The sequence below is a fragment of the Eucalyptus grandis genome, chromosome 3, assembly GCF_016545825.1.
Source record: "Eucalyptus grandis isolate ANBG69807.140 chromosome 3, ASM1654582v1, whole genome shotgun sequence".
NCBI classification, from domain to species: domain Eukaryota; kingdom Viridiplantae; phylum Streptophyta; class Magnoliopsida; order Myrtales; family Myrtaceae; genus Eucalyptus; species Eucalyptus grandis.
Genome location: NC_052614.1, coordinates 50,907,250 through 50,926,719, shown reverse-complemented (window position 1 = coordinate 50,926,719; position 19,470 = coordinate 50,907,250). Strand labels below are relative to the sequence as shown.

General features: G+C 38.6%; 1 protein-coding gene across 1 annotated transcript; it reads right to left on the bottom strand.

Annotated features, from left to right (window-relative positions):
* Nucleotides 1-485: 485 nt before the first annotated feature.
* Nucleotides 486-2,751, bottom strand: LOC104424025 (TMV resistance protein N-like). Its single transcript, XM_039309754.1, has 3 exons — nucleotides 2,642-2,751; nucleotides 1,999-2,532; nucleotides 486-1,050 (listed from the first exon to the last, which is right to left on the bottom strand). The coding sequence occupies exons 1-3, from the start codon at nucleotides 2,749-2,751 to the stop codon at nucleotides 486-488; spliced, it is 1,209 nt and encodes a 402-aa protein (XP_039165688.1).
* Nucleotides 2,752-19,470: the final 16,719 nt, after the last annotated feature.

Here is a 19,470-nt window from a genome sequence, read left to right as displayed (position 1 = left end):
CGAACTTGGTCATGCATCCAAAATTTATTGTCATGTCCAATTTTTATCAAGGACCGTTGGTGGAGGACGCTCATTGCAATGTGAGGATGGTAATTACACTCATCCCACATGATAACTGGATATGTTTGGTCCTCGTTGGTGAAAAAGCAAGCGATATCCAGAAACACTTCTTTTTGCTTATTCTCTAGTCCTTCATAACTTATCATTAATGCAACTCGGACATCCTTAAAAGGACCTTCATCTAATTGCTTTAATGTGTCTTCCCATAACTTTCTTTTATCAAAATGTTGCTCCACGCTAGAGTTGTGGCAATAAAGAAATTAACCTATCACCTCAATAGCCAAAGGAAGCATATCCACCCTATGGACAATTTTCTCTACAAGATGATCATATCCATCTTGGGGAGAGTCTGTTCTGAATGCGTGCTTACAAAACAATTGAAATGCTCGACTAAATTGCATTTTGTGAACTTCATAAGCCAAAATTCATTTGGGTTGATTTAGGACCTCTTTGCTGGATGATTCCACTTGAGTCTTGAAGATCTCTAAGTTTCTAGTGGTGAAGATGATCCTACTGCCTGAACCAAACCAATTAGATTTTCCAGCTAGCTTTTTGAGTTGCTCGTCCTTGTCTAGATCATCTAGAACAATGAGGACTTTTTTAGTATAACATACTCTCTTGATCCAATTCATCCCATCTCCAATGCCTTTGATATGATCAGCAATCACAGGACCCACAAAACTTGCTAATAACATTTTCTGCACGTTTATAAGACCATGTTTTGATGATTCTCGAACTTCATTGAGGAAACAAACACCTTCAAAGTGAGAAGATATTTTATTGAACACAACCTTTGCAAGTACTGTTTTACCAATTCCACCTATTCCATGAATACCAAGGAAACGTACACCATTAGAGTCAACTTCCAACATTTCTAGTATGTCTTCTATTTGATGATGATTTTCGACCCAACATTCAGGCACATCCATGTTTCTAGCATTAAGCTTACACAATACCTCTCCAACAACCAATTCAATTAGTTCTCCATGGCTGCAGCAAATCGGGAAATTTTTGTTTTCGTCAATGACATGAAAGAAAACGGTATAAATTTCGTCCAGATATGATAATCTCTAGGTCTTTTAAGACCATACAGTAAAATAGGTTAATTATTTCAGTTACTATTACAGTAATTGAGCGTCATGATCAGTTATTACATGTGTTGAGATTTCATGGAATGTCGCTTAATTTGATGTATTGGAGATGCTTAAAATAATGCAGGAGCCGATTCATGTGAAGGAGATATTTTTAATGGAATGGATAGAGTAAGATTCACAAAACTCGGTAAGGTAACATTTTTTTCATAATGCCTGCATTGACTAAAAAACATGCAGCGGCAAAATCCAAAGTGAGTGTATTATTGAGCTAAATTTATAGGATTGTGTTCGTATAGGAGTTGAATCTGAGATAAAACCGAAATAAATGCAGGTCTCAAGCAAAATCAAAAGAAGCACAACAGACTCACATTTCATTGTTTTCTAAGTAAACGAGCTTTATTTTTGGCGAAAAAAAACTGAACAGATTTTTTATTTTTTTTTTTTAAAACGAGAACTGAACAGATTTTATTTGGCAAGTTCTCTCTAGGACTGTGTTCGACAGGTAATCGGACCGGAGTCAGGTATAGTTCATTTAAGTAAGAGTCATCTGACTTTGTTCATAAATTTGGATCAAAGCGGATTCTTTTACGCCCTATTCTTTCCTTTTCCTCGAGTGAGTCCTCACTGCTGAGTGTGCTTTTGTTCTCTCACAGTAATTTCTTTTTCTTTGATTGGTTTGCCAGATCCAATATCATTTCTGTCGGCTCTAGCTGTCATAACTTCTGATGCGAATTTCAAATGAAAAAATGTCTTTAATTCTTGAACTTTGAGATGACAGAATTCTTGAAATGAGGAGTGCAACTATAGTGCTTATTAATGATAACCAAAGGTTGAGGAACATTACCCTTTCCCTTTAAGTTCCCATCCCTTCAGATGTGCAACCTTCGCAAGAGCATCCTCCCACCACTTCAATGCATCAGAACCGAACTTCTTCTTGTGCTTGGGTATGGCCTTCTTGTACAATTTAGTTTTGAGCTTAACGTCGTCAGGGTCGACATCATAGAAGATAGGGAGTATCTCTTTCTTCCCCTCTGACTTTGAGGTGCCTTCTACCATGTGCGCAATTTCACGGAGACACCATGAACTGATAGCATAGTTCTGAGAGAAGATGGGAATGTAGATCTGAGACTTGTCAAGTGCTTTCAAAAGCTCACCACTGATTTCTTTGCCAACTCGGAGTTCTTCGTTGTCTCGGAAGACATGGACTCCAGCGAGTCTCAATCTATGGTAAAGGCAATCAGTGAAGTTATTGCGTGTGTCCGATCTCCTGAAACTCAAGAAAACCTCGTACTCATATCCTGGTGGTACATCTTCCTTGCTCAGCGTTGCCTCTGAGCTCCTCCGGCTTTTCTTCACTCTCGTCAGTTGTCTCAGGACCCTGCCAATTATCCTGAATCTGAGTTTACGCCTTTAAGGAGACTTCAAAACGGGAACCCATCAAGCAAGCGCTGGAAAATAAGCCGAACAGAGAGCACTTAAATACGCACAGCATCGAGGCCAAGATGATGGAGATTAAAGCAACGGCTGCAATCAGTCCCATTTGCGGCCAATCCTGCTCAGAGCTGCAATCACCAACAAATCCCGAAAGCACCGGCATTTAAAACCCCACACTGGTGCGATCACGCAGATCTCGGTGGTGTCCTATATGCGGCAGATCCTCCACTGCGTTCACTGGTACCCTTGAACCAAAGCGTGTAAACAGAGCTAATTGCAACAGGATTTAGTGAAAGAAGATCGACTAATCCTTCTCAAGGACAGGTTATTGTTGGCTCTGCGATCGCTCTCAATATGAAGAAAATACTAAGAACGCGGAGAGGATGAAGGTGAATTTCCGTGAAAGAGAGGTCTGAAAATACTAAGAACGCGGAGAGGATGAAGGTGCATTTCCGTGAAAGAGAGGTTAGACGGTAAAGTATGCAAGCCACTAAAGTCAAAGCGTTCCCCTGACCAGCCCTGCAGACGGTCGGAGCATTGGGGTTTGAAAAGAACAACTCGAATTCATTTGCGTCGTTGAAAATATAATGGAAACATGACAGAATCATCGAAGAAAATTTCATACTTGCTATCATGGCCGAGTGCAAGTACCGAAATATCACCCAACTGGGATTGACAATGGTATTTCAATGTTGAGAATTGTTCGCTTTATTGTTTCGCAAAAAATTGAAAATCTTTAAGAAGGATGGAATTATGAAATTTAATGAAAAATGAATTCTTGGTTGATTTTGGACAGGCATGTAAGTGGCTGTAAATTAAAGGAATTTAAATATAGGTACTCGAAATTAAAAGATGCAAGAAAGGTAAAGGGTACCTGAAATCTAAAGTGCTAGAGTGTAAATTTGCTAGAAACTTAGTGAGGAAAATGAACACGTAAAGAACAAAATGTTTTGTGATTGTTTGCATAGGGCTAGTACAATGATCACAACGTGGGTTTTTAAATCTCATCACCAGCCATTATTTGCAAGAAGTTAGTGGATTTTGAATCGATGAATAATGTTGGAGAAATTTTCCTGGAGTATTTTGAAGCTGACAAAATGTTTCCATCAGTCTAGTCTGAAGATCTGCAGACTCTCCTATTCAAAGTTTGAAGACCTCTGGACTGCCAGAGTCAAGACTCAAAGTCTATTATCATTGACAGTTTCTAATCCGTTGAAGAAGGGTTATCCAAAACTGGGTGTTTCATTAAGGATCTAACCTTATCGACTGGAGAAGATCTCTTGGCTCAATATGACATAATATAATCCTTTATTTGATCATGATTGATTCAGAGATTAAGGATCCGATGATTGACGAAGTATACTTGAAAGGTTCTACTTATGGAAACCAAGATCCTGATTGTATGGGCGAGCAAGATTGATGGGCTATCGATATGTTCCTTTAATAGCTCGAATGATCTTCCTAATTGATTCCGTCCAACGGGTAGATTGGAGGAATTCCTTTGGTAAGTGCCAACGGGTATGATGGCATAAAGGAGTATAAAAGGAAGACGTTTCAGTTGTTCGAGTGTGTGCGCGATAGAAGAATTCCAAAGTCTGAAGCTCTTTGTTCTTAGTCAATTCATTTACTGAGCGAAATCTTGTACGCAAAAGAGAGTATATATTTTGAGAGACCTTGAGGAAGTGTGGTAGAGTTTCTACACTGTGGAATCAAGGGAGAGCTTTGCTGTAACAACTCTTTTATTCAAAGTGAAATCCAGCCGATGGGCTGTCAGTGCGGAAGAGTGGACGTAGGCTTGGAATAAGCCGAACCACTATAAACCCTGTGTTCAATTTTCTCTTCCCTACTCTCTGCTTTACTTTGATCATAATTAGTCTTGTTAACCAAAGAAGAGCTTCCTTTCTATTGTCTGCTTAGTATTGCTCTTATATCTCGAGGAATTATTTTTACACCTATTCACCCCCCTCTAGGTGCTTATACTAACTATCTCAATTGGTATCAGAGCTTGTGTACTCACTTTGTTTGAAGTGTTTTACTTCAGAGTTAAAGATCCATGGCTAGTATGTTAGCTCCAGGGTTGGTAGAAGGGCAAAGCAATACCAGACTGCCTTACTTTGATGGAAATGATTACAACATATGGAAAAACAAGATGAAGGCGTTCCTAAGATCAAAGGATCCTCTGGAATTGGACGTTGTTGACAAAGGAATCATTCCTAAAGTTGCACCTATCTTAGAGAGAGGAAAAGATACTGTTGAGTCTAGTGAAATGACTCAGGAAGAGATAATCAAGAGACAAGCTCTTGATGCAAAAGCAATTTATTCTTTATATTGTGCATTGTCACCTACTGAATATAACAGAATATCTTCTTGTTCTACAGTTAAAGAAGTCCGGGATAGATTACACATCACTTATGAAGGAACCGATCGAGTGAAAGAAACCAAATCAACATTCTGCTCGGTCAATATGAAGCATTCAAAATGAAATCTGGAGAATCTATCACCGACATGTTTAGTCGTTTTTACGAGATCGTGAATGGCCTTGAAAATCAAGGGCAACCAATTTCTGATCCCATGAAAGTAAAAAAGCTTCTGTGTGTACTCTCTAAGGATTGGAATCACATAAAGACCTCAATAAGGGAGACACAAAGAATTATGTCACTTTCGGTCGATGAATTGGTTGGGACTCTTCAGTCTTATGAAGTAGAGCGAATCAACGAAGATGAAGATCCTAAAGGTAAGAAATCCATTGCATTAAAATCTAATGATGATTCTGATGTCACAGATTCTGAAGACGATATGGATGACAAAGAGCTTGCTCTCATGATAAGAAGATTCAAAAACTGAACAGAAAAGGAAGAAAATTCAATCCAAAGGAACAAAGTTTTCAAAAGCAATAGACTAAGTCTGTTGAGGATGATGAATCAAACAAAGATGTAGTTTTTTTTTAATGCAAGAAAAAGGGACACATGAGACCCAACTGTCCTCTTCTGAGGAAGAAGAAAGGAAAAGCTGAAAAGTATCGAAAGGCTCTTAAAGCAGAAACCTGGAGTGATACAGAGTATGAAGAAAGTGATGATAATTATGCCAATAATGTTTGATGGCACAATCGGATTCAGATTCAAACTCCGAGACAGAATCAGATTCAGGCAGTGAATTTGAGGTGAGTAACTTTAAAATCCCTATTAAAGTTTCTAAATACATTGATGAGTTGTGTTTCAGTCTTAAGACTTCTCTTAAAAGGATTTCCGAACTTAAAAAGGAAAATTCTGCACTAAAACAACAAGAAAATGTTTTGAAAGAAAAGGTCAAAGCTTTAGACAAAAATGTTTCTACCTTGGAAGAAAATGTAGGCAATCTTTCAAAAGAAAATGCATTCTTGAAAAATGATATCTCAAATATTTCTAAGAGATTTTCTATAGGATCTGAGAAACTAGAAAAAATTCTTTCTGTTCAAAGACCTTATTTCAATAAATCTGGTTTGGGAATGACTGCGAAAACCATTCATTTAATTGATTTTCCTAAAGTGAAGGAAAGAATTAAGCAAAGACCTACAAGAGATGCCTACAAAAATCATTTCCAAAGAGTTTTTGTAAAACCAGTAGGTCGCAATGCTCTCAGATGTTCAAAATGCAACAATGCAGATCATTTTGAAAAAGAATGTCCTATGGTCTGGAAACCTATTAAGAAAGTCTGGGCAAAGACCGTATATAATGCTAACACCAATGGACCCAAGAAAATATGGGTACCAAAGAAAGTTTGAGTTTCTTTTCTAAATGCAGGTCACTATCAAGAAAAAGGTTAAATGGTATCTGGATAGTGGATGCTCAAGACATATGACAGGAGATTCAAGTTGCTTCATAAAACTCGTATAAGTAAATGGTGGAAAAGTCTCATTTGGAGGAAACAGTAAAGGAAGAATTGTGGGATTTGGAACTGTAAAGATTGGAAACCTCATAATAAGCAATGTTTCCTTAGTGGAAGGACTCAACTACAATCTGCGCCGCATCGATCAAATGTGTGATACCGGTTTCAAAATCAACTTTCAAGAGGGAATATGTTAAGGAACCAAGAAAGATTCTACTCGCCATTCATGGGTCGAAGACATGGAAATATCTACCTCTTGGATGTGAAACCAGATGAATCGCAATGTCTAATCTCAATTCAAGACGAAGCGAACTTATGGCACAGAAAACTTGGGCACATCAATATGAAGCAGATAGCCAAAATTTCAGCAAGAAGGCTTGTTCGTGGTTTACCCAATCTATCATACCAAAAGTCTGATCTATGTACACCATGCATATTGGGAAAGGTGTAAGAAATTCCTTTAAACCAATAAATCAAGTTTCCACTAATCGTGTACTGCAGCTCCCGCATGTGGATCTCTTTGGACCAACCGAACTCGAGTATTAGAGGTAAGAAATATTGCCTAGTAATTGTGGATGACTACTCTCGATTTACCTGGGTATATTTCCTGGCAAGTAAGTCTGAAACCTTCTCTTACTTTGAAAATTTTGCTAAAAAGGTTCAAAATGAAAAAAAAAAAAAAAAAAAAAAAAAGGGCATGTTATTTCAAGTATAAGAACAGACCATGGAGGTGAATTTGAAAATCAAGGTTTTACAAAATTTTGTGATGAATCTGGCTTTCAGCATGTGTTCTCTTCTCCATATACTCCAGAACAAAACGGAGTTGTGGAAAGAAAGAATAGGTCGCTTCAAGAAATGGCTAGAACTCTTTTAATTGAAAGTAACATCTCTTCACTTTTTTGGGCTGAAGCAGTTTCTACAGCATGTTATATTATTAATAGAGTTTTTCTAAGACCAATTATGGAAAAAAAACCCCTATGAGTTATTCAAAGAAAAGAAGCCTATTGTTTCATATTTTCATGTGTTTGGATGTAAATGCTTTATATTGAAAATGCAAATGATCGAGTTGGCAAGTTTGAAGAAAAATCGACGAAGGCATCTTCCTTGGATATTCAACCACAAGCAAAGCGTATAGAGTCTACAACAAGAAGACTCAATCTGTGGAGGAATCAATGAATGTCAAATTCCAATATTCTCTGCAAAACGAATCAATTCAGACTCATCTTGAAGAATCTGAATTTGCTCCAAACTCTATAAAGTCTAAATCTCAGGAAGCAGCTCAGACTTCGAAAGACTAGCAACAAATGATTATTGAAGATTCAAATGAAGAAAGTGATCATCAATTTGACAAATCAACCAGTAACTGGAAGCATAAGTCAAGTCATCCCAAAGATCTCATTATTGGCGACATTAATGAAGGAATTCACACAAGATCCAAAAGGCGCGAAGAGTCTAGTGCTGTGGCTCTTATATTTGAAATAGAACCCAAAAGCATAGAAGAAGCTTTATCTTATGAAAGCTGGATTGAAGCTATGCAAGAAGAACTCAGGCAATTCAACATTAATGATGTCTGGGAGTTGACTCCTAAACCGAAAGGTAAATCTATTATTGGAACTAAATGGATTTTCAGGAACAAGATGAACGAGAAAGGAAAGGTCGTAAGAAACAAAGCAAGACTTGTGGCCAAGGGATATACGCAAGAAGAAGGGATAGACTATGACGAGACTTACGCACCAGTAGCAAGATTAGAAGCAATTCGATTATTACTTGCTTTTGCTTATTATAAGAATTTCAGGTTATTCCAAATGGACGTCAAAAGTACTTTCCTGAATGGATTTATCCATGAGGAAGTCTATGTGGAACAACCACCTGGGTTTGAAGACCCAAGGAAACCAGACTCAGTATTCAGACTGAAAAGGCCTTATATGGTTTAAAGCAAGCACCTCGAGCTTGGTACGACATGCTGAGTAAGTTTTTAATTCAAAACGGCTTTGTAAAAGGTAAAGTAGACACTACTCTATTTATCAAAAGAGAAAACAAAAGTTTTCAGCTTGTTCAAATATATGTTGATGATATTATTTTTGGATCCTCTAAGGAAAGCTTGTGTAAGAAATTCTCTAAGTCTATGCAGGATGAATTTGAAATGAGCATGATGGGTGAGTTAACCTTCTTTCTCGGGTTTCAAGTGAAACAACTGAAGGAAGGAACTTTTATTCATCAAGAAAAATATGCCAATGATCTTGTCAAAAAGTTTGGACTGGAAAAGTGCAAAAAGACTGATATACCAATGTCAAGCTCTTTGAAGATAGACAAAGATGAAGGAGGAAAGAAAGTTGACCATAAGCTATACATGAGTATCATTGGTTCACTTCTTTATCTTACCGCTTCTAGACCTGACATTCTGTTTAGTGTTTGCATTTGTGCTAGATTTCAAGCAGACCCAAAAGAATCTCATCTAAGTGCCGCAAAGCGTATTATCAAATACATTGCATCAACTCCAAGCGTTGGTCTCTGGTATCCTAAAAAGAGAGACTTTACTCTTCTCGGATATTCAGATGCAGACCTAGTCGGATGTAGAGTTGATAGAAAGAGCACCTCGGGTACCTGTCAACTACTTCGAAGCAGAACAATATCTTGGTTTTCAAGGAAGCAAAGTATAGTAGCTCTTTCTACAGCAGAAGCAGAATATGTAGCTCTTGGAAGTTGTTGTTCACAAATTCTGTGGATAAAACAACAGCTAAGAGACTTTGGAATTGAAGATTCATGCACGGAGATTAACTGTGACAACACCAGCGCAATCAATCTCACCAAGAATCCAATCATTCACTCAAGAACAAAGCATATAGAGATTCGATATCACTTCATTAGAGATCATGTTTGGCGGATATATTTACAAAGCCTTTGGAGAAAAATCAATTTGAAATCATCCGTTCTAGACTCAACATCTTGAAGTTTGAAGAAGTTAAAGTCTAGAGACTCCTAGACTCAGACAATCAAGGTTTTCTTTCGTAAGTTATTTTCTTATGTCTCGATTCTTATCTCAAAAAGGTACGATCATCAACCGTGTTTGATTATTGCTATCTTTAATTGACGTGATTATTGCAACGTTTCCTTTTCGAAAATGGAGTTATTTTTTAAATGAAAACTATCTAATTTTTTCGAAAAAGGGCAGTTATTTTTAAAAAGGCATCTTTTTACTTTCTTTTATGACGTTCCGTATGCCTCTCTTCGACTGTTATATATATACTGTCGATTTCTCTTCGTTTCACTCACAAAAACCCTAAGAAAGAACAGATCTTCCATTTCTGTCTTCTTCTCTTGTTTAATCTTCGAAAAGTTGTCATCTTTCTTGGGAAAACAAGCTTGGAATCTCTCAAAGACTGTGAAAAATGTCTTCCCAAAGAAAGTCTTCGAGGATCGCGAATAGGGGACCACAGCAAATCCGTGAGGGGCCTACGCATTTCGATCTCACTGAAGAAGAAGAGTTTCCTAGTCAGCAGCAGAGCCCACAACATTCTTAGCAGCGTCCATCTTCTCCATCTAGACAATAGGAGGTTGCTCGACAAGAAAATGAAGAAATAATTGAAGATGCAGAACCTGTAAGAGTCTATAAGCCCTCTTTTACCTACAAGCTTTATCGTGCTTTAAAAAGCGGTGGAACTCATTTGAACTACATTGACGAATTTCTGAAAGACAAATGGTACAAAAATGAAACCTTCTTTTTACGCATAATGGAGAGTTTGGGAATTGCCCCTGCTGGATCAGTGAAAGAGGCATTCGCAAATATCCCAATCGATCCTCGTGTTGGAGGGCTGAATCAGATAGATGGGAATGATGATGACAAGTTGTACAGTCAATTTCAACCGAGAATGGGTGTTGCGGCAAAAATTCGGGGAAAAATGACAGACTTGTTTCGATCGGAGGAACAAAAGCATCTATACTCTAAGTTGTTGAAGCGTGGGGTAATAAACCCTAGAAGTGTGGACTTTAATTTCCTTGATGCTATGAATGTTAAATTGAGGGAAAAAATTAGTCTTCTTCAACTTGAACAGTTTTGTTCTGACTCTACAGAAGCCTATGCTGAACTCACTGCTTATTTCTATTCGAATCTTAGTTTCTTGGATGCAAATAGATTCTTTTTTAGTGTCCGAGATCAGGACTATGTGGTGGATGTAGATATGTTGGCTGATGTGATTGGGGTTAAAAGAGGGAGATATCAACCCATTAGTGTGTCTATTGCTTGTACTACATTGGAACTTGTTAATGATAAAAGGACAGAGGGAAATGTTTCCTACTCAAGGATTAGTGCATTCAACATTCTGCTTCACAAAATTGTGATTAATTGCCTCAGACCAAAATCTACTTCAAAGACTAATGTTTCAAATTCAAAGGCAAAGCTGATGTATACCATCAATGCTGGGAAAATTTTTTCTCTTCCACATACTATTATGTTCCACATGTACAGGGTAGTGGTGAAGGACAAGGGTCAACTTCCTTATCCAGCTCTTGTGACAAAGTTATTTAGACATTTGAATGTTCAGCCTCCACAAATTCTCTGTGTTCGATCGTGCGATCAAATGGTGGTGGGACTGAAAATGGTCTCTAAAATGCGTCTGAAGGAACTCAACAAGGCGTTGGAGAAATTCAAGAAGAAAACCCCTGTTAAGTCTCATCAAGTCTCTTCGGCTGCAAAGAGAAAAGGAAAGGAGCCCATGGTAGCTCCATTCAAGAAAAGAAGAGCTCTCATCGTTGAAGATGAAGATGATGAGGAAGACATCACCATTTCTGCTATGGCATTGAAGAACTTGAGTCGTTCTGTTCCAGAATCAATGGAGAGACAAGATAAGGACACAGATGAGACAAATGAGAGGACTGGAGAAAGAGAAAATTTGGAAGCAAAGGAAAGACAAACAGAGGAGAGAGAAGCGAAGAAGGAGATGAAGAGGAGGAAAGAATTGAAGAAGAAGAAGAAAGAGGAGATCAAGTGGAAACGGAGCATGAGGAACACTCTTCTCCACCTGAAGGCATGGAAACAGGGGGAGACCGTGAGAAAAGAGGAATGTCCTCATATCCTGCTACTAGTGAGGGAGTCAGTCGCTCTCCAACAGATCCAGAGGACATCTATGCCTCTCAATTTCCTGAAGAGGAACACGATGTTTCATCGCCCAATCTGCGTGACCATGCTGATTTGCCATCGTCTGCCTTTACTCCATCTGATCGTGCGAAGCCGGTATGATAGGACGATAATTCAGCGACTTTCGCAGAATTCTTGATGTTCTTTTGGAAATGCGGGGTCGATATATGCTCGGGATGCGAAGTTCATAATTTGCAGAATGCGGGTCAAGCTTCTTCGCTTTCTTTGAATGATCGATCCAAGCCATTTCTCTTGATTCGTGCAAATGCTAAAGGTGAAGATGTGGCACAACCGAAGGAAGACTTGAAAAAGCTGGAAGGCATTGTCCAGTCAATGGGAGATTTCCAGCTTGTTCGTGTTCCCAAGCATTCTTGAATCCATTCTCTTTCCATCTCAATCTTTTTCATGATGACAAAAAGGGGGAGAGATGCGAGATTTGAACTTTGGTTTGTTTTGATGTTTGACTTGACTTGAGTGTCTTGATGTCTGGATGTGGACTGAATTTGGAATTTGGATTTGACTGCTTATATTGACTATTTATATTAAGTATTATTGATATCTTATGAATGGCTTTACTCACATGAAAGTCTAACCTATTTTCTGTGGTTGCAGATTCTAGTGTTATCATTAAGCCATTTATATTTATAAGATATCCATATTTGCTTGAGTAATATTTTGTAGGTCAAAGTTATTCAAATCTGCAGGAAAGTTTTGTCACCATAAAAAATGGGGAGATTGTTGGAGAAATCTTCCTAGAGTATTTTAAAGCTAACAAAACGTTTCCATCAGTCTAGTCTGAAGATCTGCAGACTCTCCTATTCAAAGTCTGAAGACCTCCGGACTGCCAGAGTCAAGACTCAAAGTCTATTTTCATTGACAGTTTCTAATCCGTTGAAGAAGGGTTATCCAGAACTGGGTGTTTCATTAAGGATCTAACCTTATTGACTGGAGAAGATCTCTTGGCTTGATATAACATAACAGAATCCTTTATTTGATCATGATTGATTCAGAGATTAAGGATCCGATGATTGACGAAGTGTACTTGGAAGGTTCTACTTATGGAAACCAAGATCCTGATTGTATGGGCTATCGACATGTTCCTTTAATAGCTCGAATAATCTTCCTAATTGATTCCGTCCAACGGGTAGATTGGAGGAATTCCTTTGGTAAGTGCCAACGGGTATGATGGCATAAAGGAGTATAAAATGAAGACGTTCCAGTTGTTCGAGTGTGTGCGCGATAGAAGAATTCCAAAGTCTGAAGCTCTTTGTTCTTAGTCAATTCATTTACTGAGCGAAATCTTGTACGCAAAAGATAGTATATACTTTGAGAGACCTTGAGGAAGTGTGGTAGAGTTTCTACACTGTAGAATCAAGGGAGAGCTTTGCTGTAACAATTTTTTTATTCATAGTGAAATCCAGCCGATGGGCTGTCAGTGCGGAAGAGTGGACGTAGGCTTGGAATAAGCCGAACCACTATAAACCTTGTGTTCAATTTTCTCTTCCCTACTCTCTGCTTTACTTTGATCATAATTAGTCTTGTTAACCAAAGAAGAGCTTCCTTTCTATTGTCTGCTTAGTATTGCTCTTATATCTCGAGGAATTATTTTTACACCTATTCACCCCCCTCTAGGTGCTTATACTAGCTATCTCAAATAACAACTAGGAAAAGTGTTAGAAAAGTCCTAAACCTATTGCATTTGTGCAAATTGAGTCATAAACCTTTTATTGGTGTCAATTTAGTCATAAGCCTTTTTATTTAGTGTCAATTCAGTCTTAAACCTTTTTACTTAGTGCCAATTCAATCATTGCTACTAATTTTGGTAGAATATTGCTGACATCTACGTGGCACTCGCTAGTGCTGACACGGATACTTTTAATAATATTTTAATATATTTTTTATTTTTTATTATCTTTTTTTTCTTCTTTCTTTTTGTCGGTTCTAGCCATTGGACATGGCAAGCTCGCTCTCACCGGTGAAGGGTGACTACCACTGAGGGCGCATTTGGTAACACTTTTATTCTCGAGAATAATTTCTAAGTATTTTAAACTGTTTGATAACTGCCCAAAATTTCAATTATTGGAATAAATTTGCATTTGGCATTGTCCTCAAAATTTCTACTCAAAATCATTTTTTTTTAAATTTTTAAATAATTTTATTACTTTTTTTTTCTTTTTTCCTTTTCTTTTTCCTCTTCTTCTTCAAGGGTTGCCGATCACCAGCCGGCTAGATGAGGGCCGATTACCTCACTGGCAACTGGGTGAGCGGCCTTGCCTAGATTCGGTGAGGCCGAGCCTCGCTCTATTAGGCGAGGCTCGGGCGAGGCCTGCTTGGCCACCAGTGAGGCTCGGTTGTGTCGGATCTGGCAAGGCTAAGCTTTGCTAGTGGTTGGGCGAACCTCTAGCGAGCTCGCTAGACCTCGCTCTAGCCTGGTGAGCCTTCAACGAGATCACCAAACTTTGTTGGACTGGTTGCCAGCGACTGGCGTTGGTGGATGGTGGCGACAGCGGTGGCAGTGGTGGCGACGACGGTTGAAGAAGAGAAGAGAGGGAAGAAAAAATGGATTGGCTTGATTCTGAAATTGTTCTCGAAATTGTTCCCGGGAACAAAGAATCAACTTTTTTTTACTTCTCAATTCGGTTTCAAATCTATTTCCAGGAACAAAATAATAGAAATTTGTTCCTAGGAATAAAAATTTTACCAAACGAATTTCTATTCCAAATCTATTCTCGGGAACAAAAAAAAAAAGAAATTGTTTATGTTTGGCAAGTTGCCAAATGCACCCTAAATACTATCTCGTGTTTTGTGCTCCTTTTCTAGTTTACCACATCCACCGAATATTTTCTCTCATGACTTTTTCCCTTTGTTCTTTCTTGCGAGGCTCACAAATCCTCCATTCACCTCTCTTGTTTTCTCAACTTTTCTATTCCAAATCTATTCCCGAGAGCTTTTTGAACGCGATCCTCAACTTTTTCTCCTTGGATGAAGCTGCCTTGTTTAAATCACAAGCGCCGCGTCATCTCATCCTTTGTACATGTTGTACTTTAATTCTAAATAGATATGCCACATCTTACTTAAGAATTCATTATAGAAAGGACACAGTGACAAATTGCTGGAATATATCGCTAGAATCACTAAAGTGATTGATTTTTCTTCGATGTGGAACTCAAATTGTTAAAAAACCAAAAAAGAAGTTACGACAATTAAGGAGCACTATACAAATATTACGATACTAATGATGTTCTTATTAGATATGCCACATCTTACTTAAGAATTCATTATAGAAAGGACACGCAGACAAATTGCTGGAATATATCGCTAGAATCACTGAAGTGATTGATTTTTCTTCAATGTGGGACTCAAGTTGTTAAAAAACAAAAAAAGAAGTTATAACACTTAAAGGAGCACTATACAAATATTACGATACTAATGATATTCTTTCCTCGGTATTTCTCCACTCAACTCCATGGGCCACCAGCAGTACACACGTCCGACTGACAATCTTCAACATAACTGGATTCAGCCCCTCTGTGTCTCCAAATCAATTCTTACTCTCTATGCCAAGTGTTAATGTAAAGCTTAATAATAGTGAGGATACAAAGTGACGGTTTTAAAAGCAAATGATGCAGAAGTGAAATGGATAGAAGGTGACAATAATTTTGGCATTATACCACAGTCCATTTTAAATTGAAAAGTTTAAGAAAGAAACTGAGATGAAAGGAAGGGTTTGCAAGTGGTGACTGATGGCAACTCTTTGTGGGGAAGAGTACCTTTCATTTTATTTCTTATGAAATCGGTGAGTCTTCGAACTTGAGTCCTTCGACAGGTAAATTAAGAAAAGTTGTGAGGTTGAGTTATGACAGACATTAAAATTTCATAATTGAATTTTTTTGTCGAAATTTCATAATTGAGTTGAATCTACATAAAAATAAATTCAGAAAATAGGGAACCTGATTAGGTAATCAAATTAGAAAAAAAAAATTGCGTTTTTCTTTTCTATTTTCCTTTTTATTAGGAAGAGATATACGTTAAGTTTCATAATTGAGTTTGAAAGTATTAAAAAAACTCAGAAGCAGGGAACCTCATTGAGTTGAAAGTACTCGAAAAAAAAACTCAGAACTGGCTTTTTCTTTTTTCTTTTTATCAGGGAACTTAATTTAGTAATCGAAAAAAATAAACAACAACAACAACAAGGGGTCTTCTTTTTCTCATTTAGTTTTTCCCGTGCCCTCTTTTCAGTCCCTTCACATATTTTTGGTATTATGAATGGATAGGTTGGTCCATTTTGTGGGCGAGGGGAAGTAGGCTCGAATCCACTAAATAAAGGTCTTTTGGGGCTCTCATTTCTTGGACTCTTAATTGGAGAAGGGAGAAATGTATCTTCATTTTACAAGGAGAAAAACAAAGGAAAGGGCCTACAAACCAGCCCATGGGATTACAACCAAATCTAAAAACAAAGTCTATGATGATTAGGGGCGAGCTAAAAAACGGTTCAAACCCTTAGATTGGACCGTGCGGTTCTGTTCAAGAGTACTTTTTGAAAAAAATTCACAGACCGAACTAGATTGTTTTTTTTCCCGTTTAATTTGATTTCAACTTTTTAGAACCGAACCAAACGGCAATGACTATAAGACGTAAAATCCCTCAATTTAGAAAGTATTAATAAGATTAGTTTTTTCATTGATTCAATTCTTTGTTGGCCAGGCCGCCTCGTGTGTTTGCCACCACCATCTCCAGGCTCCGTCGATGGTGGCGTCAACCCTCGCCCTCAATCGAGACTAGATTGCTTAACATGTTCGCATCTAGGTAGACACGAGCCAATTTGGCTAGCGATTGCCCAAATCGATGGAGGCCGTCGATCTGGATGAGGGCTGCCCTTGCCTAGATCGCTGATGAAGGCCGCAAGAATTGATGTTTATAGAAGGACTGACGGAGAGGCACTAGTGTGTAGGGACAAGCTAATCGAGGGAGGTGAGATGGATGGTGTAAGCAACGGTGGGGAACTGATGAGTAATAATTGATGCTGTCAATCCAAAACAAAGAATTACTATGATCTGCTCAGGTCAGTTCAGGTTTATGACTTGAAACAAATCGAACAATTAGAAGCTCGTCGTTTTATTCACTACTTGAACAAAACAAAAATCCGATCCAAATAGCGGAACTTTTGGTTTTCCGTTCAGGTCAATTCGTTTTGGTTCATATTTTGGCGGTCCTTTTTGATACCCCTAGTCCTCGACACCCGTTAACAAAATCCATCATATAATTGAAGTTGAATGGGTCACACAACTCACGTAGGTACAACTAGGTGAGATCCACAGGTGCACAACCCCGATGTTGGTAGCTCGTGCAACTCCTTTGGGGTTGTCGTCTTTCATAATAGAATAATGATTGGTCTCGCTCCTCTTTGTTTTGCTATTTTCCTGTTGTTTTTCAGATTAAACAATATTTGGTTCCTCTTTAGAGTTTGAAGTTTGCTCAAATAATCATGTCGGATTTCGTATAAGGATGTCCAAAATTTAGGCCAAAAAACCTTTGCATGCGTACAACGAAGTCTTGGTTGAAATAAATAACTTTAACCTGCTAGTTACTATAAAGGGGAAAATGACCAATCGGTTCTAAACTTATTAAATGAATGAAAATAGTCATAAACTTTTAATTTTACCAATTTATTCATAAAATTGTGTTAAACTCGAATGTAGTATTTTCGGTCAATTTTCACCTGAAACCGCGATGACTCAATTGCCATGTTCGCAAGATGAAAATTGGCCGGAATGACCATGTTTAAAACTAAATTGATATATACAAATAAGGTTAGAGCTGATCGAATAATTTTTTTCTTTTTATAACCGCGCTACACAATTTTTTGACCACTAACAGTTGACAACAGGCAATAATGATAAGTTCCATTTCTTCATCGTGCACTATTTATAAGAAAATCGTCTACGAAATTCCTTCTATTCATGATTTTAGACAAGATGCAGAAGTCGACTCATTAATTTGCGGTCACCTTCAAACAATGGGAGACTGATGTTGGCGGGTGGTAAGGACTTTTTTTGTTAATTTTGTTTTTAGGTCAAAGGGATATGTTTACTAGCAATCTTAAAACTTAACATTAAAGTGTAATTGAATTTTAAAACTTGTCAAATTAGTGTAACCGAATCATTCTGTTAACTCTGTTCAATTTGATTAATGAAAAATATCGATGTGACTTTTTGTAATAGTTTCTCTCTCCTATGTGGCCATGACATAACTAAAATGACATTGTTTTGGTCAAAATCTGATTTTTAATACAAAATTTATTTAAAATAAATTAAAAAAAAAAGCCTAAAAAGAAGAAGAGTTGGACTAGGTGATGAGGGCCAGCCCTCTTCGCCATCGCCCCAATATCGTCGGCCCCTTGGTGGGGTATAATTGGTGGGGGGTTGCCAAGCCCTAGCTAGGGGTCGATGAACTCCCCTAGATCGGGGGAGGGTGAGGGCTACCGACCTTGTCCAGATTTGTGCAAGTGCGAGCAAGCCCTAGCTTGTGGTTGGCGGAGATCGCCGAGCCCCGCCTACCATTGTCGGCCCTACCCGCTGCCAGCCCCTCATTCATCTCTCTCTTTGAAATTTTAGCTTAATTTTTAATTTAATCTAAATAAAATTTGATTAAAAATGAGAGTTTTGACCAAAATGACGTCGTTGTATACTTATATTTTGTGTTTTAGCCATGTAATGGCCACGTATGAAAGAAAAAAAAATTAAAAAAAGCTACGTTAACATTTTCTATTAGCTAAGTTGAACGTAGTTAGAATGACTTGATTGCACTATTGACAAGTTTTATGGTTCAATTGCATTTTTTGCAACTTTATGATTCAATTGTACGTTTGTAGTAAATTTTAGGATGCACGTATCCCAAGTTTAAAGCTACTTCTCATATATCAGTTACTGTGGGCAACAGTTGTGAGGGTTGAGTGGAAAACAGAGAAAAAAGAAAAAGAGAGGCTCTAATGGCCGAAGGAAGCAAAACGTGAGTGTGTGCGGTAAAGAGAGAAGAGAAAGTGGTTTTTCGTTTTCTTGAGTGTTCTCATTTTTTTGGTGCCTTGATATTGAGAAAAGACTATCATTATGTTCCTATTTTCTTCGAAATCTAATGAATTCCCAAGGTGCTTTTGCGAAAATACGTAACCCAAGTCTAGGTGACTTTAATAACAAAGTTTCTGGTATGTTCTTTCAATTAAGTTCTTTTATTATTATATTTTGTATGTGTGAAATGTTTGCTTGTGTTATTTTTTTTCAGAACTAGTGTGCGGTTCCCTAACAACTGAGTCTTAAGCTATGAAGCACGGACACGTTGCCGAGCCTTCCGAGTCGTGTCCGACACGCTCGGACACGTTCGGACACACGGTCATCGCGTGTCGAGAAATCCGACACGTGGTCAACTTTTCTCGACACGCGTGTCCGAGAGAGATTGTTGAAGAAGACGATGGTGGATAGAGAGGTGAGGTCGAGGAAGAGGCCGAGGAAGCGGAGGTGAGGCCGCGACGGCGAGAGGAAGAGCATAAATGGAGGCGACGCTGCGATGGAGGGCCGGCGGCGAGACTGCAGCTGCTGCGAAGGAGGAAGGGCGGAGGCGACAGCGATGAGGCGACCGAAAGAGTTGAGAAGATCGTGAGGGAGAAACTGAGGGGGCGGGGAGAAGGTGGTGGCGTGGGGGAGGGGAGGGGAGGGGGGGGAAGAGAGGGCATGGGAAGAATGGGGATGGAGGGAATTGATGGGGGCGCAGCCTCGCAGGGGAGCAGGTGGTAGCTGGGGGGGAGGGAGGGGGAGGGGGAGAGGAGAGAAGGGGAAGAAACCGAGGGGATGGGGGTGATTGATGGGGGCGCAGGTGATGGGGGCGCAGGGA